The 23,533-nt window shown below is 43.5% G+C and overlaps 1 protein-coding gene across 4 annotated transcripts in view; it reads right to left on the bottom strand.

Annotated features, from left to right (window-relative positions):
- ascc3 (activating signal cointegrator 1 complex subunit 3) overlaps positions 1-23,533 on the bottom strand; it is a 134,965-nt gene that overhangs the window by 30,627 nt on the left and 80,805 nt on the right. For all 4 annotated transcript variants that reach the window (XM_065957785.1, XM_065957784.1, XM_065957786.1 and 1 more), the window contains exons 15-26: positions 20,029-20,220; positions 18,599-18,823; positions 18,204-18,323; positions 16,708-16,872; positions 11,987-12,073; positions 11,609-11,785; positions 10,185-10,410; positions 8,723-8,877; positions 5,243-5,341; positions 4,957-5,125; positions 632-852; positions 205-290 (exon numbers count right to left, since the gene is read on the bottom strand). In XM_065957785.1, the coding sequence (XP_065813857.1) occupies positions 205-290; positions 632-852; positions 4,957-5,125; positions 5,243-5,341; positions 8,723-8,877; positions 10,185-10,410; positions 11,609-11,785; positions 11,987-12,073; positions 16,708-16,872; positions 18,204-18,323; positions 18,599-18,823; positions 20,029-20,220 (1,922 nt within the window). The remainder of the gene's footprint in view (positions 1-204; positions 291-631; positions 853-4,956; positions 5,126-5,242; positions 5,342-8,722; positions 8,878-10,184; positions 10,411-11,608; positions 11,786-11,986; positions 12,074-16,707; positions 16,873-18,203; positions 18,324-18,598; positions 18,824-20,028; positions 20,221-23,533) is intronic.

The raw sequence follows: 23,533 nt of genomic DNA, 5'->3' as shown, positions 1-23,533 counted from the left end.
TCTGACTGTTACGACAAGGTAAAAACCAAACTTTTGCCCAGGTTTGACCCCCCTTCTGACCTTATTCTACTTATTACCTCCCCTACACAGAAGTCATAAAATAAAACTTTTTTACGCCTGTCCACTTTATGTGTAACAGCAGCTCAAGCTAACAAGCAGCAGACCCGTTAATACAAACCGCCCACAGCCTCTGTCTTCACTTACTTCCTCCCCAGTTTCTGCTCAATCCTGACCTTCCAGTCCTCGATCCTCTCTCTGACCAGGGCCTTCAGGGGGGCGATGTACACCACCTGAAGCCAACGACAAACACAAAAGATTCAAAAGAGAAACATCAACAGGTTTCTCTTCTTAACGGTCTGCAGACATAAACAGTCATTTCATCACATTAAGGTCACTCGTTAAATGCATCAATTACATTTTTTGTTTGTATCTTTAGTGCGACTTTAGAGTCTTTAGAGTTCATTTACATTATTTATTTTGTGAAGGTCGAGTATATTAACATCAAGTAAGCTTCTTGTGTAAGCACCACTAAGTGACAACGCTTGCTAACAGTAGACAGCATCATGTGAGTGATTCTTTAATGTGTTCGTTCATTCAACATCAAAACAGACGGAGTCAGAGAGAGTCAAACCTTAGCAGTCGGGTACTTGTTGAAGACCCTGAACATGGCCATCTCTGCTGCGATGGTTTTTCCGGAGCCTGTCGGGGCCCCGAGCAGGACGTTAGTGTCCGTGTGATACAGCGTGTGGAAGATCTGCGTCTGGATGGGGTTGAAGTGAGTGAACTTGTAGAGGCTCTCGTACTCCCGGTTACCCAGAGCGGTCACAGGCAGCGGCTGCAGGTCCAGCAGCTCTGAGAGGAGGAGGAGAAGGATTATAAGGTGTGATGAACATGTCAGGACAATTGGCTAACCGACAGACTGTGAAGCCTGAGTGATGTCACCCTTCAGTTCCTGCAGGGGGCGCTGGAGTCCCCTCGATGGCGGTCTCCATGCTGGAAATGCTGTCTCAGTCTAACTTTCAGTCAACCTAACGACAGGCTGAGAGCTGGAGCTGAGGCGGGTTTTAAACCTCCTGACAAACCGTTACACCGCGCCCACCTGTCAATCAGGTCAGCTACACGCCTTATTGTGAATAACTCTTATCCTTCATCAAATCAAAACTGATGAGTCATCAAAACATTCACCCCCCGTACAGTGTGTGTCCATCCAGACATGAGCTAATCACACCTATTTGGTTTTTTGAACCAGGCTGTAAACATGTTCATCTCTGCTGTAAAAACAGGCTTTTTCGAATGGGTGTGTATGTGACTTCCTGTGCTTCTGCAGCCAGCCTCTAGTGGACACTCCAGGAACTGCAGGATTTTGCTCGTGACCACTAACTAGTATTTAACTACGTTTGCCTTCTCTCCCATTGTTGAACAGCGGGAATATTAAAAATGTTCTCATGAGGACAGCTGCTAGCTTGGCTTTTCTTTAGATTCATCTTTATTAGCCCCCCTACAAAAATAAAGAGATTAAATAGAAATAAGGCACCTTTTCTGATCACTTCTCTTGAGAATCCCAAAAAAATCAGATAAAACATTCTGTTCTTGCTTTCAGGTTTTATTTTTATTTTTCAGCTTCCACATATTGTTATACTTATTTTCCCCAAATTAGAAAGTTAAAGATTAAAATAATAGTTATTTATTGTTTGCCCAATAAATACAAATTGTATCTCAAGTTAGTCATTAGAGAGATTGAGTGTTTGCATTTGGAGGCTTCGTTTGGTTTTAAAGAAAACGTTCCATGTGAAGAGCAAATAAGGTCGACTAAGAGGATGAAACGTGATCCTGGAACCGGCCTGCTGTCATCGAACACAGACTTAGATTCTTCTGAATCTCTGTAAACAGAAATGTGCTTATAAAGCTGCAGACGTCGTTTTTCTTCCTAAACTTAATCTTCCCATTGTCAAAGAAGACCGGCAGGCAATAAAAAGGAAGTCCTGGTTCATATCTAATATCAGTTTGTGGTCTGGTCTGGCTTCACTTGTTTCCACTAGAGGCTTGTTCAGACGCAGGCCGACAGCTACAGAGATCGTCGTTCTCCAAATGTTAAGACTCTAAAGTTACCATCATAAACCCAAACATCTGAAGCTCCAGTTCTTGGAAGATCATACTCTGATGGATTTGCCAAAGAGTTCAATGTTCTGAAGCGTCTTAACATCCCGGACACTAGCTGCACGACAACCTGAAGCTTTAATATAAAAGAATGTGAAATGAAGGACTGCCGGGAGATGTTGCTCAGACAGTGTGTCATGTGATCTCCTCTGTGGGTTTACTTCCTGATAACTGCAGTGATTCAGTTCTTTTGTTCTTCAGTCCAGTCAGGATTTAAACGTCTCCATGCAGCTTCCAAACAGCCACAACAACGATGAGTTAAAGTCGTTTTATTAAGAGAAAGTTTCCTTTGTTTGTTCCAGGATCAGATTTGAGTAACAGACGAGGTTTCTGCCTCATCAATCAAACTGACATCCTCACTACTATTCAAGGATAAATGACACATCAGCACTTCTTTGAGTCAATGTCATCACTTCCACACTCCAATGATTCTCCTACAAATATCGTCTTTCCTGTCCATTGATGCTGAAGGCGTTTAATAAGCTGTGCATGTCTTGTTGTTTAGTCCTGGTTTTATCAAAGAATAGTCCAACCCACTAAAATATCTGATTGTGTTTTTTAGACGTGTTCCTTTGAATTTTTTTTGTATCATGGCTTTCATCTTGACAATCAAACAAAGACAAGTAAATGAATCGATGACTTCAGGATGTGAACTTTTCTTTGAGGAATTTGCACCCAAGTTAAACTTTACAAGCATTTTGATTGATAGTACAATGGGCAAAGTGTGGCAGTAATAACGTCTGTGTTCTGGAGTTGGTCGCTGGAAAGAGTCAACTTTTTGGCAGAAGGTGGATTTATTGATTTATTTGTATCAAACCTAAGACCTTACTTTGGTTTGATAAGTTCCTGCAGCCGGTTAAGCTGCTAAACATGAGACAAAGATGACACCGCTAACAATACAGCTCAACGTCTAGATCTGTTCAGAATAATATCTGCAGGGATGAACACTGCTTCTTGCTCGCTCAATCACTCTCTCTCTTTTTCTCTTCTTAGCTTCATCCGTCCTCTTCCTCTTCCCCTCAGCCGTCATATCAAACAGTACAGAGACGGGCTAACTCTCTGCTTTGTAGCTGAAGGCTGCTGTGTGAACTAGTGCTGTAAAGACGTACGCACTTCTTGCAAGATAACCTCGGCCTGTTAAAAAGTTACATAGTGCAGTTAACGGGCGATCAGGGGGCGCCGAATACGAGTTGGTTTGGTAGATATTACAAATCTAAATACTTCGATTCTAACATTTCATCTGGTCATCTTTGTGTTTCTATGCGCTCACATAAGTCCTAAATATCCACAGACGGAGCAGGTCCTTAATACGATGAACCAACAGCCGTCTCCAGTGCAGACCTTTCCCGTTTTGCTGCGAGTTTTCCTGAATGCTTCAGAGGAGACGTTGAGGGGAAGGTTTGTCACTTGGTTGCAATCTGCAAACTTGCTGCCTGGAGGTCACTAAATCCTTCACACTTCTCCTGAAATGATCTGCGAGTTTCTACTAAAGCTGAAACCAGTATAGGAGGAAGTGCAGGATTCTGGATTCTTAACAATGATCTGCAGCATCTGGAACCCAACAGCTGGAGATATTCAACAACGTCGAGCAGTCCTCAGCTGTTGGTAGCTCGGTTACAGACGAACTGACTTATTACTCTGCTGAAAACTCAAAACTTTGCAAATTCATCTGACCAGATAAACATCTTAAATAAATAAAGGCTCGAGGTGAATTCTCCTGATTATATTCTGCTGCGTTCACACATCAGCTCCTCCTGGAAATATCAGGAGTTTTCTTCAAGTGTGAAAGCCCTTAAAGATTTTGTGTGTGTCTGAGTGTGTGTACCTGTGTGTGTGTACCTGTGTGTGTGTGTGTGTGTGTGTGTGTGTACCTGAGTGTGTGAGTGTGTGTGTACCTGAGTGTGTACCTGAGTGTGTGTGTGTGTGTGTGTGTACCTGTGTGTGTGTGTACCTGTACCTGTGTGTGTGTGTGTGTGTGTACCTGTGTGTGGGGGGTGTACCTGTGTGTGTGTGTGTGTGTCCCTGTGTGTCCCTGTGTGTCCCTGTGTGTGTGTGTGTGTGTGTGTGTGTGTGTGTGTGTGTGTGTGTGTGTCCCTGTGTGTGTGTGTGTGTGTGTGTGTGTGTGTGTGTGTGTGTGTGTGGGTGTCCCTGTGTGTGTGTGTCCCTGTGTGTGTGTGTGTGTGTCCCTGTGTGTGTGTCCCTGTGTGTACCTGTGTGTGGGGGGTGTACCTGTGTGAGTGTGTGTGTGTGTGTGTGTGTGTGTGTGTGTGTGTGTGTGTGTGTGTGTGTGTGTGTACCTGTGTGTGGGGGGTGTACCTGTGTGTGTGTGTGTGTGTGTGTGTGTGTGTGTGTGTACCTGTGTGTGTGTGTGTGTGTGTGTGTGGGTGTCCCTGTGTGTGTGTGTGTGTGTGTGTGTGTGTGTACCTGTGTGTGTGTGTGTGTGTACCTGTGTGTGGGGGGTGTACCTGTATGTGTGTGTGTGTGTGTGTGTGTGTGTGTACCTGTGTGTGGGGGGTGTACCTGTGTGTGTGTACCTGTGTGTGTGTGTGTGTGTGTACCTGTGTGTGGGGGGTGTGTGTGTGTGTGTGTACCTGTGTGTGGGGGGTGTACCTGTATGTGTGTGTGTGTGTGTGTGTACCTGTGTGTGGGGGGTGTACCTGTATGTGTGTGTGTGTGTGTGTGTACCTGTGTGTGGGGGGTGTACCTGTATGTGTGTGTGTGTGTGTACCTGTGTGTACCTGTGTGTGGGGGGTGTACCTGTATGTGTGTGTGTGTGTGTGTGTGTGTGTGTGTGTGTACCTGTGTGTGGGGGGTGTCTCTCGGGCAGGATGAGGTTCTGGAAGTTTATGATGCAGACGGCCTCGGCCCCCAGCCAGCGGTCAGACACGGCCTTGATGTAGTACTGAGAGGGCAGCGGCTCGAAGATGGGGATGGTGAACACGATGTTCTGAGGCTCTCCTGTCACCACCTGAAGGGGGGGGGAGGAGGGGGAGGGGGGGGGGGGGGGGGGGGGTACGGATGAAGGAACATCAGTCCCCTCTTTAAGAAAGACGTTCAGAAGTCAGATCTGAATGAATCTACCGACCTGCTTCTTCTGCAGGAGAAGGTGTTCAGAGTGATAGATGTGGTCGTTGATGGGGTCCTCCACCCACAACCACCACGGCTCACCCACTGACCCATGGACCTGGATCGGGGGGGGACACACAACATTTTAGTAAGACTTTCTCAACACTGACAGTTAAAGGGAAAAACTATGTGGAGAAGGTTTACTGTCATGAGAAAAACAAGGAAACTTTAATGGCTGACTTTCTGTTTGACTTTAGGCTCCAACAGATTTTAAAGAGTCGACAGATTTTACATCAAATTCAAGTTTCATTTTAAATGTGGTGGCTTTGACTATTTCATATTTCTGGGGGGCAGCTGAAAGCGGTTTTGCTGCACCTTCGGCTAATTCCCATATCAGATGTTTTTGTCTCTTCTGATGCATGTGCAAAACATTTAGGAGGTTCCAATGTCCCCCTTGAGCCTTAGAATAAACCCAGAAGAACATTTCAGTCAGACTGCCCCCTAAAATCTTCCTAACCTGCTTGTTCAAACATGCACATCCCAGCTAGAGACTATCTCTGTGGGACAGGAGGGGCAGCTTCAGGACGCAGTGTGTGAAATCAAGGCAACTCTATCCAAACCCAGGCGTTAGTAAGATGGCATCTTCATCAATCAATCTACAACTGGGACACTTTCTTAATCAGTCCTGACAATGTGTTCCCCTCAAATATGAAACTGGATAGCAGAATAAAAGATGATAGTAATTATCTAAACAAAACAAATCTGTCTTTGCACTTTGTGCCAGAGGACGGTTAATGCTCAGACCCTAATAACAAACACAGTAAACATAAAAACGATAGTTATGTTTGTTTGTATATGTTGTAGGTATGTGAGTGTTGAATTAGGGTGGTAAAGGTTGAAGGACATTAAAGCTGAAAACCATACAGACAAAACAGATAAATATTTTAACACATCAGCTTTAAAAACCCACTGAAGGTTTAATGTCTGAATTAAGAACAATGAACAATCCTCCCAGAGTCACAGCAGGACATGTAGGGTGGTGTGTCAGTGTGGTCTGCTTCCTGGGTGCCATCAGGGAGGCGTCTCATGTGTCGCTACATGTGTCCCGGCTCGGCAGCCGGATCACAGCTAAGCCACAGAGTCTTCCATTACCACTCTCCCATGATTGGAGCATGCATCGCTAATCGGACACAAACATTCATCTTAATATTCAGCTCCGCTACAATAAGCTTCCTGTTCCTCTCAGATTGCATTACAGACTGCCGACTAAGCTTCCCATGATCCCCCTTCTGGCCCGTCCGTCCGCTGAGGTGGGACATGCTGACGAGGTCTTCAGGAGTCCTGGCTCCCGAGGACAGATGGAGGAGCAGCTTCTCGTCTGCACACTGTGAAAACGTGACTGAAGTGTTTGTGTTGGTAAGAAGTGAGAGCTGTGGCGTTAATGTGCGGAGCGGCTTCCGGAGGACCCTGTGTGAGGTCTGTGAGGGGCTACGGGTCTGTTGGAACCAGCCCCTCCACGTGCCATCAAGGATCTGAGCTGGGTCTCAGACTAGGACTGGGATGATGACATAACTGTTGTTCTTTGTAAAGAGCCATTTTATTTTGTTACTAACTGTTGCTCTTGTTGTTTGATGCGTCGTCCATCTGTGCAATGACAATAAAGTTTTTTATTCTATAGTTGTGCAGTGAGTGAAACTGCAGGAGAGGTTCAGTGAAGAAGTCTTTGATGCATTTTGTCACATTTTTTGTGCCGTTACTCAAAGTGGAATTTAAAAATATTCAACATCAGAGCAATAAAGAAAAACTTTTATTTTGAGTTCGGAGGGAATTTAAAACATTTTTAAAGGGACAGTTCTGGATTTTCTAGATGGGGTTGTACGAGGGACTGAGGGTCAATAGTCAGAGTATTTTAACCAACAGGAGGTGCCGGTCAGCTCAGCCTCTTAATTGAGAAACTGGACGGAGAAGCCGGGCTAAACCTCGCTGCAGAGGGGGGCTGTTTGTACCAAGTTCATTAAGAGAAATCAGACGCATTTTGTATCATACAACTTTTCTACTCCTCAGCCAGCCCTGACTCTAACTGCATTTTAAATCTAAATGCCTCTCCATGAATCATCAGTATTATCCACTGTATACTCATCACTCTAACTACAAGAATAATGATACAAGCAGTCAGATGAACCTGACCTCCCTTTTTACTAAAGACAAACTGAGAAGAACTGAGTGAAATATGAAAAGCTGCATCATTTGTTACCCCTCATCATCAGGGATATCAACTTTACAAACAATAAACAAAAATATATCTCTGTCAATAAGTTTGCTTGAATGCTTTTTCTCTAATGAGCTGAGACAGTGTTGAACATGTAACATACACACACGCTGATCATTTAGCGGATGTGTGTGTGTGTATCCGTGCACTGGCTGCATGAGTCAGACAAACTAATAAACAAGCAGTCTGTGTTCAGGGACTTTATCTTCAGTTTTTGGACCAAACACAGCGCTCTGTAGCTACTGCCGACAACAGGCTGACTGATTCATGTCGCACACAGCCAGCAGCTGATAGCTGCATGATAAACACAGACACGCTGAGATGAAACAGAGGGAAGTTGAAGCAGTATTTGAAACAACGTAATCAAACATGAAGAAGTATCAACACTTTCTGACTCGTTTCTGTGTCAAGGATTGTAAAAAACTTGTTTTAAAAAATATTTCAAAAGACTGATTTGATTTTTTATAAGTGCAACAAATGTTGGAGCCTACACACATGACGTAAACGCTGCTTTCTTTTCACTGACACTCTGCACGGGTATTTAGGGGCAGTATATTTGTTTAAAAAAAACTTACTGGTATCATTAAACATACAACAAAAATCAAAAGTCAGACATGCCAGCAGCAGAAAGGAAAGCAGTCTGCATCACTGAGGAGCCCTCACCCCCCCTCCACCGCTCGTTTCAGCTGCTCCCCTCAGGCAGACGTTTTAAAGTACCACTGGTGAAAAAGAAAACTTACAGAAACTCTTTTATTCCCACTGCAATACACACGTCAAGGTTTAAATGCTGTGCATGTGTTTTTACCTATTCAGGGTACTTTTAGCTATTTATGACCTAATGTGAGTGTTAGTGTGAATGTTTGTATGTTTTCACGTTGAGCCTCAACAAAAGGTAAGTTTCTGTCACAATGTGATAGACAATAAAGTTTTTTGAATCTTGAATCTTGAATGATGGTAAATCTTCTAACGACCTGCGGATCATTTTAATTGTCGCTGGTGATCTGACAGATGGCGTTTCAACTGATGTGTTGCACCAATCAAAACAAATACATACAAATGTGTACCTGCTGTCTAACATGTCAAAACATCTTTGTGATCTTGTGTTCCAGAAGATAATAAATCTATATATTTTCACAAACAAAAATGAGGCGATTATCTCGGAGAAAATCACAAGAACGATATGAAATCTAAAGAGAGGCACACGTCTCTAACGTCCTCCTCACTGCTCACCTGGTCGTTCCATCGAAAGTCCGGTGTGATGATGAGGCGTACGCGCAGGACGGTGCGTGTGATTGGCTGGATGCTGGCCTCCATGGTGATGGAGGGGATCTGGTGGACACACTGTTTGACTGATAGTCCGATGTTGACATGATGCAGCATGTGACCTGGGAACAAAACACCTTCAGTTAACACTCAACATTAGCTAACGATGCTAACTGGACTTTTTACACGCTCTCACACACACACACACACACAGTTACTGTCCTACTATGTTGACGAGCAGAGACGCCTGATTGGACGACGGAGGTCACTGCTGCTTCATACAACGCAGTGAGGGGAAAAAACCTGCCGCCAACATCGACGGTTTTGGAGGTGACCTGGTCGGACTTTGGGATTGTGGGACAACTTTAAAATGAAACGCTAATAGCAGATGAATGCAGAGAAAGCTGTTGCATGTCAGATGTTTTTTAAAGAACTTAGCGTGTGTGGACGGGATTCTTTTTTTAACCTGAGGAGGAAAACCTCTGTTTTCAAAAATAGCCGCCTACATGTGGCCTCGGGTAGATCTATTTTTGAATGTCTGCCTCTCTTTTAACTGCATGTCCTCCATCGATCTCTCTCTTTTTATCGACTGCAGCACAATGAAGAACAGCAGAAGAATCATCAACTGCAGTGAGTACACGATGTACGTCCATTTTGAAAACTGGATCTAAACTGGATCTCACCATGGAGACAAATTTTAGACACATGCCTACTCCTCAACTCTCTTCTACCTCTCAAGTCCCCCATACAAAGCACCTTCTCTCCCTCCCTTTCTCTCTTTCTCTCTATCGCTTCTTTCACTTCTTGTATCCTTTCTTGAGTATTTCGTATAGTGTTGTAATGTATTTGCTGGTTTTAGTCTGATGTGTGTCTATTGATGTCTTAGTATTTTGCTGTCTTTATTTGTTTTATGTGTTTTGGAGTTGTTTGTGTTTTTATGCCTCATTTGTTATGTATATGTCACCAGTTTGTCACTCTATTGCACCTAATAAAAAAAAAAAAGAATAAAAAAAAGATGCATGCTTATGGACTGAAACACGTACTTCAAGTAGAAAAGAACAGAGATCTATTTCTCACAAGTTAAAACACCAGGAACAGCTTCTTCTTCTTTTTGTGCTACTTCTGGTAGATGCGCATGTCAAAACAGTTTTAGAGTGATTAAATGTTTGATGTGCACGCAAGTCATAATCTGAGCATTTAATTTAGTGTCCATGGCAACAGTGAAGTTAGAATCCTCATCAGAATTATTTTCATGGGGTTGAAGAAATGTTAATGACAAGCTCTGACAACAAAAACTGATACTATAGAAAAGGTTATAAAAGTAGAATTCATGGTAGAGCTGTATTGGATTCATAAAGTTGGGTGGCCGTACAGTTATGTCTCGTCAGTGAATGCAGCATTAGAGTTGTGATTCAGTTTTTGTTTTTACCGATCTCATCCTTCTTCATTTCCTTGAGTTTGTCCACAGTGAGCTTCTTCTCCTCCAGGCGGTTCAGCACGACGTGGCTCAGGTTGGAGAACTGACGGAGCGGGTGGGAGAAGCCCCACAGCCTCTTATCGATCACCTTACAGAGCGTGAGCAGGCGGTACGTCATGGCCGGCCATTTCTTCCTCAAGGCGATCTCAAACAAAGCCCTGACGATCCGAGCGGCGTTCTGTGGGGAAGTGAAAAAGTAGATGATTAACTGCTGCATTTGTGGACGGATTAGTTTCCCCTTCTCAAGACTTTAAAAGTAGGAATGAAACAAGTGAAACACATGTGTGCCAGAGCAGGAGTCCCCCCCCCCCCCCCGCAGCAGCTGTATGGATCATCACGCTGCATGCTGGTGATTAATCATGTGTGATCAGGAGGAGGTCTGTCCGGGGTTCAGACGTCCAGGTTGGCCCCAGCTGTGCACTGATGGATCACCCGCTTTAGTTCTGGAGGAGAGGTCAGGTGGTCGTGTAGCTCGCTGATAGACTGCTCAAGTCTGGTCAGCCTGCGATTGATTTGGTCAGGTGTGAATGATCTCTGAAAACACTCAGGACTAAAGAAATCTGTGTTCTGTTGGAAAGCCGGGTGAGACTGAGAGGAGTGTGTGGGTACAGTCTGAAGTCTGGGGGGGGGGAATGACTCATGGAAAGAAGATCCTTTTTTAGGGGAACCTACACACCTCATTGACATATCATTCTGGGTTTAAATGGAGATTTAAAGGCAGGGTTGGTAATTTTCTAAAACTAGCATGATTTTGAAAGTAGCATTCCGTCAGTGCTCCGTCTGCACCCAGCCCCTCCCCTCTGTGCTCCCTCTTAAGCCACGCCCCCTCACTTACATGCACGAGTACGCAAGAGGTAGAGAGCGAGCAGGGAGACAGGGAAGCGTCTGATTGGTTCATCAGATTGGTACCTTGTAGCAGACATTGGTTGAAGTCTTTACAGACTTACAAACTGATCCAGATGATGGATTCTCTTTGTTCCTGTTTCAGAGAACATGAGTTATTAATCTCTGTCAGGACCTAAAGACAATTTACACCAAAATCTGTGTTTCTGGAGGAAATTACCAACCCTGACTTGAATGATTAAAAAAATTGGAAATTGCAAGTTGGGATGTCTAAGTCTCTGAAAACATCACAGAAAGGATCCCTACAGAGAGAGAGAGCTTGTTGTAAAGAGAGGACGCCTCGTTAAACTAGAAACATTGTCTTATCTTTTTCTTCTGGATCAGCAAGCTGCATTGACAAAAACAATGATTTGACTTTAATACAGACTTTTCCCTCTACAGCTGCTGTGATCTGTCAGTTAGTTTGATGTTGTTTGTGAGTTTAAATGTCATCAACCGGCCGCTGAGCGTGTCCTGCTCCTTCTTGTCCTCACCTGAGCCACATAGGACAGGTCTGAGATGAGGGAGAAGCTGTCCACCTCTCCCCTGCTGATGTACGTCTGAAGCAGAACGTTTATCTTCCCGTAGCTGTTCTCCACGCCGCCTGCAGCCGGCAGCTCGCAGTAGTTACACAGCAGCTGCTCCAACTCCTCCATCTCCTCATCGCGAACCTGCAGACACACATCCACAGAGTGTTTACAAACCGGTGAGGCATCAGCGAGCTTTCAGTATAAGAATGTTTTCACAACCACCTGAGGGGAGAACCTTCATGAAAAGCGTTATAAGTAATTATTTTTCTTAGTGGATGACTGCAGGTTTTTAAATTAAGACTTGAAACATAAATCATGGTGTTTATAAACATCATCTCTCACCTTCAGCTGCTCAAACTCCTCGGCCTTGGACACGATGCTGAGGATGTCGCCTTCAGTTCGCTGAGAGTTAAAGCTTTCGTTGAAAGTCTTCAAACGAGGAGGGAAAAGACACATGATTGGTTAAAAGGGTTTGGATCAGACCCCCTAAACACTGATAAAGGAACTGCATGGATATACAAGAGGAACTATCTTTGGATATATGAGGGCGCAGATTGACCTTACGAAAGAATGCACTAGAGAAACAGGTACAGACTGGAGTGAACTAACTCCTAAACCTGACTCCTTCTGTTTTGATGTAATAATGCAAAAATGTGACTCTTTGACCTTGCCTGTTTTGTTTTTGTTTTGTTTCTTCAGCATGCATTCCTGTAATGTTTTTGTTTCTCATGTGTAAGTCTGTGCTTTTATTCCTTTTTTTTGTGCTGTATAACACGTAAAAACTCAAAAACTGAGTTTGGATCAGGATCGTCCCTACATCTCCACTAACGTATCGGACTTAAGGTCGAGAATATCTTAATAAGCATGTAAACTTGTACTTGGTAAACAAAGCCAGCCGTAACTTCACCACCTTTGGTATCTGATAGTCAGTCTCACATTCAGTAAATGTATTGATGAATAGCACCTCCCCTCAATTTAAAATTGGTCCAAACCAAAACATGAAAAACAAAACAAGTGACAGAAACACATTCAGCTTACACACAAAGACTCACATGTACACACCCCAACCCCCATATTGTTCCCATTATCCCGCAACACCCAAACAATTCAAACAGGAACTTAAAATCACAAAACATTGAACAGACAGGTTATGAAGACGTTTAAAGGAGTGATAGTAAAAGTAATACTTGAGATGATAACACAGGTAACAAGCAGAAGCCTTACATTTAAAGGGGCAGGAAGACGTTACCATTTACCACCATGTTGTTTACATCTCACACATCAGGAGGTTGTCGCCAAGTGTGTGATCAACATGTGTTGTATCTGATGAAGAAAACTGCAGGTCTGCTGAAACTCTCTTTTAAATGAAGGTTGAAGACTCATCTGTTTACAGCTGCCTTTCATTAAACAATTTTAATAAGATTTTAAACTCTGCACTGTAACTTTTAACTCTTTTTATATTTTTACTTTCAATTAATGTCATTTGAATTTTTTTTTAATTGAACATATTTTCAGATTTAATCATTTCAGTGATTTTTTTAATTTTCACTATTTTAATGTTTCTTTTCTTTCCTCTGTCATGATGCTTTTGATGTCTTGTGTGAAGCACTTTGAATTACCTTGTTGTTGAAATGTGCTTTATAACTGATGATGTAGTGAGTGTACCTCGATGGTGTTGTATCTGATGATGTAGTGAGCGTACCTCGATGGTGTTGTATCTGATGATGTAGTGAGTGTACCTCGATGGTGTTGTATCTGATGTAGTGAGTGTACCTCGATGGTGTTGTATCTGATGATGTAGTGAGTGTACCTCGATGGTGTTGTATCTGATGATGTAGTGAGTGTACCTCGATGGTGTTGTATCTGATGATGTAGTGAGTGTACCTCGATGGTGTTGTATCTGATGATGTAGTGAGCGTACCTCGATGGTGTTGTATCTGATGTAGTGAGTGTACCTCGATGGTGTTGTATCTGATGATGTAGTGAGCGTACCTCGATGGTGTTGTATCTGATGTAGTGAGTGTACCTCGATGGTGTTGTATCTGATGATGTAGTGAGTGTACCTCGATGGTGTTGTATCTGATGATGTAGTGAGTGTACCTCGATGGTGTTGTATCTGATGATGCAGTGAGTGTACCTCGATGGTGTTGTATCTGATGTAGTGAGCGTACCTCGATGGTGTTGTATCTGATGATGTAGTGAGTGTACCTCGATGGTGTTGTATCTGATGATGTAGTGAGCGTACCTCGATGGTGTTGTATCTGATGTAGTGAGTGTACCTCGATGGTGTTGTATCTGATGTAGTGAGTGTACCTCGATGGTGTTGTATCTGATGTAGTGAGTGTACCTCGATGGTGTTGTATCTGATGATGTAGTGAGCGTACCTCGATGGTGTTGTATCTGATGTAGTGAGCGTACCTCGATGGTGTTGTATCTGATGTAGTGAGTGTACCTCGATGGTGTTGTATCTGATGTAGTGAGTGTACCTCGATGGTGTTGTATCTGATGATGTAGTGAGTGTACCTCGATGGTGTTGTATCTGATGATGTAGTGAGTGTACCTCGATGGTGTTGTATCTGATGTAGTGAGTGTACCTCGATGGTGTTGTATCTGATGATGTAGTGAGTGTACCTCGATGGTGTTGTATCTGATGATGTAGTGAGTGTACCTCGATGGTGTTATAACTGATGATGTAGTGAGTGTACCTCGATGGTGTTGTATCTGATGATGTAGTGAGCGTACCTCGATGGTGTTGTATCTGATGATGTAGTGAGCGTACCTCGATGGTGTTATAACTGATGATGTAGTGAGCGTACCTCGATGGTGTTATAACTGATGATGTAGTGAGTGTACCTCGATGGTGTTGTATCTGATGATGTAGTGAGCGTACCTCGATGGTGTTGTATCTGATGATGTAGTGAGTGTACCTCGATGGTGATGTATCTGATGATGTAGTGAGTGTACCTCGATGGTGTTGTATCTGATGATGTAGTGAGCGTACCTCGATGGTGTTGTATCTGATGTAGTGAGTGTACCTCGATGGTGTTGTATCTGATGATGTAGTGAGTGTACCTCGATGGTGTTGTATCTGATGATGTAGTGAGTGTACCTCGATGGTGTTGTATCTGATGATGTAGTGAGCGTACCTCGATGGTGTTGTATCTGATGTAGTGAGTGTACCTCGATGGTGTTGTATCTGATGTAGTGAGTGTACCTCGATGGTGTTGTATCTGATGTAGTGAGAGTACCTCGATGGTGTTGTATCTGATGATGTAGTGAGCGTACCTCGATGGTGTTGTATCTGATGATGTAGTGAGTGTACCTCGATGGTGTTGTATCTGATGATGTAGTGAGAGTACCTCGATGGTGTTGTATCTGATGATGTAGTGAGTGTACCTCGATGGTGTTGTATCTGATGATGTAGTGAGCGTACCTCGATGGTGTTGTATCTGATGTAGTGAGTGTACCTCGATGGTGTTGTATCTGATGTAGTGAGTGTACCTCGATGGTGTTGTATCTGATGTAGTGAGAGTACCTCGATGGTGTTGTATCTGATGATGTAGTGAGTGTACCTCGATGGTGTTGTATCTGATGTAGTGAGCGTACCTCGATGGTGTTGTATCTGATGATGTAGTGAGCGTACCTCGATGGTGTTGTATCTGATGATGTAGTGAGTGTACCTCGATGGTGTTGTATCTGATGTAGTGAGTGTACCTCGATGGTGTTGTATCTGATGTAGTGAGTGTACCTCGATGGTGTTGTATCTGATGATGTAGTGAGTGTACCTCGATGGTGTTGTATCTGATGATGTAGTGAGTGTACCTCGATGGTGTTGTATCTGATGATGTAGTGAGTGTACCTCGATGGTGTTGTATCTGATGTAGTGAGTGTACCTCGATGGTGTTGTATCTGATGATGTAGTGAGTGTACCTCGATGGTGTTGTATCTGATGTAGTGAGCGTACCTCGATGGTGTTGTATCTGATGATGTAGTGAGTGTACCTCGATGGTGTTGTATCTGATGATGTAGTGAGTGTACCTCGATGGTGTTGTATCTGATGTAGTGAGTGTACCTCGATGGTGTTGTATCTGATGTAGTGAGAGTACCTCGATGGTGTTGTATCTGATGTAGTGAGCGTACCTCGATGGTGTTGTATCTGATGTAGTGAGTGTACCTCGATGGTGTTGTATCTGATGTAGTGAGTGTACCTCGATGGTGTTGTATCTGATGATGTAGTGAGTGTACCTCGATGGTGTTGTATCTGATGATGTAGTGAGTGTACCTCGATGGTGTTGTATCTGATGATGTAGTGAGTGTACCTCGATGGTGTTGTATCTGATGATGTAGTGAGTGTACCTCGATGGTGTTGTATCTGATGTAGTGAGTGTACCTCGATGGTGTTGTATCTGATGATGTAGTGAGTGTACCTCGATGGTGTTGTATCTGATGTAGTGAGAGTACCTCGATGGTGTTGTATCTGATGATGTAGTGAGTGTACCTCGATGGTGTTGTATCTGATGTAGTGAGTGTACCTCGATGGTGTTGTATCTGATGTAGTGAGTGTACCTCGATGGTGTTGTATCTGATGATGTAGTGAGTGTACCTCGATGGTGTTGTATCTGATGTAGTGAGTGTACCTCGATGGTGTTGTATCTGATGTAGTGAGTGTACCTCGATGGTGTTGTATCTGATGTAGTGAGTGTACCTTGATGGTGTTGTATCTGATGATGTAGTGAGTGTACCTCGATGGTGTTGTATCTGATGATGTAGTGAGTGTACCTCGATGGTGTTGTATCTGATGTAGTGAGTGTACCTCGATGGTGTTGTATCTGATGTAGTGAGTGTACCTCGATGGTGTTGTATCTGATGATGAAGTGAGCGTACCTCGATGGTGTTGTATCTGATGATGTAGTGAGTGTACCTCGATGGTGTTGTATCTGATGTAGTGAGTGTACCTCGATGGTGTTGTATCTGATGTAGTGAGTGTACCTCGATGGTGTTGTATCTGATGATGTAGTGAGCGTACCTCGATGGTGTTGTATCTGATGATGTAGTGAGTGTACCTCGATGGTGTTGTATCTGATGTAGAAGTGGCTGGCGGTCCTGCCGAGGTCGGTGGAGGCAAAGTACCCAGTTCTCTCCTCAAAGCGGATCATTCTGGCTTTATCCAGCTTCCTGCCGGCCTCCACCACCAGCTCCTTCCTGTACAGCTCCAACGACGGATCCGTCTGAAAGATTGTCCAAAATAAACTCAAGCGTTCTCAAATCTTCAACATGCACCTTGTACTGAATGCAGACAAAACAAAAGAGCACTGTCCGAGGAAATCCTTACAAAAGATGGTTTTGGAATTGAGGCGATGTCTTCCTGTCTTTTACATACTTTGTGTTTCTACTCTCACGTCTTTCAGGGGGCAGATTCAGTATGTTGCTAAAAAGCTGAAGGTGTTATTGGGATTTGATTACAACAATAAGTGCTGCTTCTCCTAATCTGACCTTCTGACCTGTCCTTGATTATGGGGATGTACCGTACATGAACACCTCTACTCAAAGTCTTCATATGCTGGACCACAGACTGTGTATAACAGTATTATTATTGTTATTATTTACAGTCAATGGGCGGGACAGTGTGCCAAAAATAAAGTTCATCGGGATAGCGGAGTTCTTGAAGAGTTTTGTGGATCCTTATGGATATGATGTGTTTGGATTCAATCTTTGAATGGATTGAAATCATGGTGATTTATTTTTGTTGGATTATTATGATCAGGAGAGTTCTGTATATCTTCAAATTGACAGAAAAAAACAATGTCCTATCATAGAATAAAATGTTATTACAAGATTAGAAGACACATAGTTTCATCATGTAGTTAAACTCAAATGAGAATGTGGATGAATGAGAAAAAACAAAAACAAAACTTTTGACTGTCAGTCGACTATAGGCAAAATCTGACCAATCAGGCTCCACTATATAAATCCTTAGTCAGTGACCGTCCTATTACAGAGTGTGGATTTCTTCTTCATCATAGTACTTTAAATTCTAAAGTCACACCGCCTCAGACATTGGTACATCTTCATTCACAAACCAAACCTTTCCTCTCTTTTAATTCTGAAGGACAGAATCCTCGATCTCCACAATGTTTTAGATCTGAGTTTGGGCTTTCTGCACATTTCACTTCGAACAACCTGCTGATTTTAAACCGGAAAATGTATTTTATGAATCCTGAGTGAGAAGTCCTGAATCAAAACTTTCAGACTGCAGCTGTTTTATCTGATGATTTGAGTGTTTTTGTTGTTGACACTGTGCGTTGCTGTTGTGAAACCTCGATAAATAAAGGTTTAACACATTTTATAAAAGTGATGCAATCCTTCTCATAAGTGCTTTATTAGGATTCATTCATTACAAGTAGAGTAGTTGTTTTAATTGGCTGACTGCACTAGTTATAATAATGTGTGTAATCATAAACTCTCACTAAATTATTGTCTTTTTTATCAGCTATAAGAAAATATAAAATGAATAAATTGTGATTTTATTTGACACAAACTGAAGACCATAATCACACACCTGATAGGCTTTGTGGTTGATGCCATATGCCAGCGGGTTGGCCCTCATGCGGACGTACAGGTAAGTATAACTGAGCCACTTCACCCCCTCCTCCACGTTAGTGACCGTCCCCAGAGCCACCTGAGCACAGGAGAGAGAAGCACAGAGTCAAGAGACAGCACTGGTCTCTGGCCCCATCTAGTGGACAACTCAGGAACATGCAGTTTAGATTTATCAACACTGTCAGACTTCTCAACACTTCAACATGATTTAGACCTGGATGATAATTTACAACCTGGTCGGCTCCAACAGATATAAACATGGAGACAAAGGAAACACCCAGAGGTGAAGACTCAAGACTTATATTCCATTCTTCTATTTTTGAAAGACTGCAGAAACCGTTAAAAGGGACTTACCTCGGCATTGAGGTTGTCGGCCAGACTGTCCAGGAACTGGCTCTCGATGGGGTTCTGCTGGGTGAGCAGGGTCAGGTAGTGGCTCAGTTTGTCGTGGGTGGTGATGATGGTTCCCTCGCCGTACTTATCGAACTGAGGACGACCAGCACGCCCGAAAATCTGCATGACGTCCAGGATCCCCAGATCCACCAGAGTGCCACGCTTTGCATCGTAGATTTGAGTTCCCTGTTAGAGACACGAAAGACGGGAATGACTTCAGAGGATTTTATACATTTTATACCTGTGAGTAAAAAGATATTGATTCACCACCAAATAACTTTAAAGTGATTTTAATTCCACACAGACCTAAACACTCTGAGCAGCTGTTTTAAGGAGCCTCTCAAAATATATTAAACCATATATATCTGTAGGCAGTTTTTAAAGATACACGTCGAGCTTCCTGCACACTTTTTTAAATCTAAGAAAAATCAGTAAACTTTTTTTTCATGTTTGATGTGAAACTCGGTGGTTTTCATTCCCTTAGTTTGAAAATGTTTTGCATATCTTGCACGTCGACTCATAACTGTCCTTTCATCCCTCCCAAGATTCTCTGTGTTTTTAATCTCAAGTCCCAATTCCTTAAACTTTCTCGTCTACTTTTCATTTCTGCTCACAGTTTGTGAATGCTGACGTAATTCGCAGTCCCTGAGTTATGCTGTAAATGCTGTTAATAAGTACAAGCTTGTACAAGCATACCCACAAAAAAAGATCAATAAGAAAATCATGTTTATTTAATTCTCACTGCCAGAGGGCCAAATTGTATTATACAAAAACGATTATGTCTCAAATTAAACTCAACATATTTCAGATTTTCATGATTTCCTGGCAGATTTTGTCATGTTTTCTTCATGTTTCCAATGAATTGATATGTAAAAATTGACCTGAGGGCCACCTTGAGGGTTGATGGGGCCACATGTGAGGTCCGCTAGTTGCCCACCCCTGCTTTAGATTATTAATTATTTAGACGTAGTCAAAGTGCCATCTAAAATTTAAGACCTCCGGGACGCCGGTAGCCTAGCGGTTATGTTGCACGCCCCATGTACAGAGATTATAGCTCTCTCGTTCAGGCAGTCATGGGTTCAAAAACTGACCTCGACCCTTCGCAGCATTTAGAGACATTTTATGACCTGAAATTTAAAAAAAAGCTTATAATATAACTCTTACTCTTTAAGAGTTTTTAATGACCTGAGGGAACATTGATATATTTGGCCTGAGTTAATGGGACTAGTGCTGAGAGCCTGTAGAAAGTCAAGAGCAACTTTTGGGCCATGAATCATCAAATTTATCTTCAGAGGAGTCGGTCTGAAGTCAGCAGCAGAGGAGGAGTTATCCATCATTGACAAAGAAAAGAAGACAGACAGGAAACCAAAGAAAGTGAAACACATCTGAACCTTGATGATGACAGCGTGAGCCGGCAGGTTGACTCCCCAGGCCAGCGTGGCCGTGCAGACCAGCACCTTGAGGTGGCCTTTGGAGAACATGCTCTCCATCAGACTGCGGTCCGACCGCAGCATGCCGGCATGGTGGATCCCAAAGCCTTCTGGGTACATCTCCTTCACCTGCTTGTTCCTGGAGCGCTGGACCTGGAAGAGGCGGTGAGAGAGAGAGAGAGAGAGAGAGAGAGAGAGAGAGAGAGAGAGAGAGAGAGAGAGAGAGAGAGAGAGAGAGAGAGAGAGAGAGGTTATAGTAAAATATTAAGTAAAGTGCTTCAGGGCCTGTGAGGGAAAGAAAGCAGCGCTGATTACTGAGTGTTTGAGGTGGGAAATGAGCTCAGATTGAAAATCATGTTGGATGGGGCGCCTAGTGGTTAATGTCACATGTCCCATGTACAGAGGCTGCAGTAATAGTTTCAGCAGCCGTGGGTTTGAATCCAGCCTCGGCTCTTTGCCTCATGTCGTCCCCCACTCTCTCCTCCCAGCATTTCCTGTCTCTCTTTAGCTGTCCCATCCAATAAAGATGAAAATGGCCCAAAAATAACTTAAAAAACGAAAGAAAATCATGTTGGACTGCAGAGAAAAAAAAGAGACCTAAGATATAAACTGACACGAGTCATCAACATAAACTGGAACATCTTAAAATAAAATGCATTTTATGACAAGTAACCCCGATATATGTATGTACAGGAAGTAGAGCAAAGGTGAGAGAAATGACCATATATGGTAAATAAAGTCGTTATTAATTAAATACACACATGTTGACGAGCAGTATATTGAAAGATTAGCAGCCCACTCACGTCCGCATGCACACACACACAGAGTGAGATGTGTGTGTGTGTGTGTGTGTGTGTGTGTGTGTGTGACTGACAGAACGCAGTGACCTGGCTGAGCTGGAGGGGAGTCCTCATCACAGGACCTTATCTCTCTCTCCGGGCATCTAAATAGAGGTCAGCGCCCAGCAAAGAGAAAGCCCATTACTGCCAGCAGCTGTCACACACACACCACACACACCACACCAAACACCACACACACACACACACACACACACACACAGACACAGACATACACAGACACACACACACACCACACACGCACAGACACGCACAGACACGCGCACACACCACACACCACACACCACACACACACACACACACACACACACACACACAGACACACACACACACCACACACGCACAGACACGCACAGACACGCGCACACACACACACACACACCACACACACCACACACACCACACACGCACCACACCACACCCAACCCCACACACACACACACACACACACACACACACACACACACACACACACACACACACACACACACACACACACACACACACACACACACACACACACACACACACACACACACACACACACACACACACACACACACACACACACACACACACACGTCGATATTTGTATGTAACACTGGACAAAGGTGGAGGAGTGGGACTTGAAGTAAACAGAGTTTTATCGTCTCACACGTACAGCTTCCCTTCTTTCTATTTCAAAACAACACATTGGTTTGTCTAATGTGGAAAAAAGTGCAGGACTGATGGAGCTGCTGGTGTTATTTCAGCTTCCACAGTTTGTTCTTCTGTGCAGCTTTAGAGCTCTTTCTGCTACCATCTGTTTAAATAGTGTTTTTCATTATCACAATGTTCTTTTGCATCATTTTAAATGCTTTGTTTGTTGACTTTTCTTAAAATGACAGTCCATAAAAATGATGCAATAGATAAAAGCCTCTCTGTGGACTTAAAAAAAAACACACACAGCTGAAATCCTGGTCCTGGTGGGAGTCTTCAGGGCTGTGTGTTGTGCACCGTGCTGCTCACACTCACGTTGGCCAGGCAGGCTAATTGAAATGCTGAGGCTGAGGCTTTGCTTTGAGGTGTCACAGTGTGTTACAGCTGTGCCTCCAGCTTCTAATCCAAGGTGAGTTAGCGCTGATGTCTGCCGTGCCATGGCTGCATTCGAGATGGCAGTGACCTAAGCTCCTGATCAGGTCCCATTAGGCCCGGTCGCCCGTTGCTGCTCCTGCTTCACAGCTCGCTGTGTCTGCAGACAGCCAGCCGCCAGCTCCACTCAGCGTCACTCATTGTCCCGACCATGTAAAGAACATCAGCTAACAGCAGAGCAGAAATAAACTATTCAGGAGGCTGTCAAACCTTTTCTAAGGACCTCTAAATGGAGGAAGGTGTAACTAACCGGCTTTACACTTCTGATGATTTAATCCCTGCACTCGTGGATCCTTGATCCTTTTAGAAATAATGTGCAGGAGAGAAGCAGGAACATTTTTAGAAAACATGTCTGCATGTGTATTTTAGTGCTGCATTTAAAAAAAAAAAATGTGTTAAATGCCATAACAAATTTTCAGAAAGGACATGTGAGCGGTGTGCTAAAGAGCAGCAGATGGCTTCTGTCTAACAGCATCACCACAAACAGTGACTCTCTGGAGCGCGCAGCTTTTCATTCACTCCGTTAAATGGAGGCAGGATGGCTAATTGTTGATTTCATTTAGTGGCCCTTGATAGTCATAATGTTTGGTGCTCAGCGCTGCTGGCTGTTAACGCTGGACGGGCGCGGGCAGAGAGTGGGAGGATGAGTTTCCACTCGCGCCCACTCTACTGCCACTTTCCCATCACGATCTGCCTCCATCTCCTCACGCCTCACTCTGTTTTAGCTCCATCCAGGGAGGTTATTCGGTAAACCTCGCGCAAATTACAGTCAGCAGAGCAACATTACACATAATCACATTTTTACAGCGTAGTGAGCGATATTTCCCCAGCTACACATTCAGTAAATGAGCTCAAGAGGAGTTTATCTACTCTGCAGAAAGTGACACTTTTTTTTGTTCATCTGTGACAAAAAATAATGTAAAATCTCTCCGTGCTGTAATTGTAAAACTTACTGTGTGAAAATACAGGGTTAGTTAACTTCTAATACTGTCAGCATAAAATAAAAAAGTGTGGTAAAAACAAAAAGCTGACGGAGAGACGAGAAAACAATCGATAATAATTATTTGAGTCACTAAAGCTAAATTAGAAACTATATTCCAACCAGGCTACGTTTGAATCACAGACTGTAAATATTAAAGAAGCCTGAGTGACGTCACCCGTCTGTTCCTGCAGGGGGCGCTGGAGTCCCATCGATGGCGGTCTCCATGCTGGAAATGCTGTCTCAGTCTAACTTTCAGTCAACCTAACGACAGGCTGAGAGCTGGAGCTGAGGCGGGTTTTAAACCTCCTGACAAACCGTTACACCGCGCCCACCTGTCAATCAGGTCAGCTACACGCCTTATTGTGAATAACTCTTATCCTTCATCAAATCAAAACTGATGAGTCATCAAAACATTCACCCCCCCGTACAGTGTGTGTCCATCCAGACATGAGCTAATCACACCTATTTGGTTTTTTGAACCAGGCTGTAAACATGT

This window comes from Labrus bergylta, chromosome 8 (genome assembly GCF_963930695.1).
Source record: "Labrus bergylta chromosome 8, fLabBer1.1, whole genome shotgun sequence".
NCBI lineage: Eukaryota > Metazoa > Chordata > Actinopteri > Labriformes > Labridae > Labrus > Labrus bergylta.
This window is presented reverse-complemented; position numbering and strand designations above follow the sequence as displayed.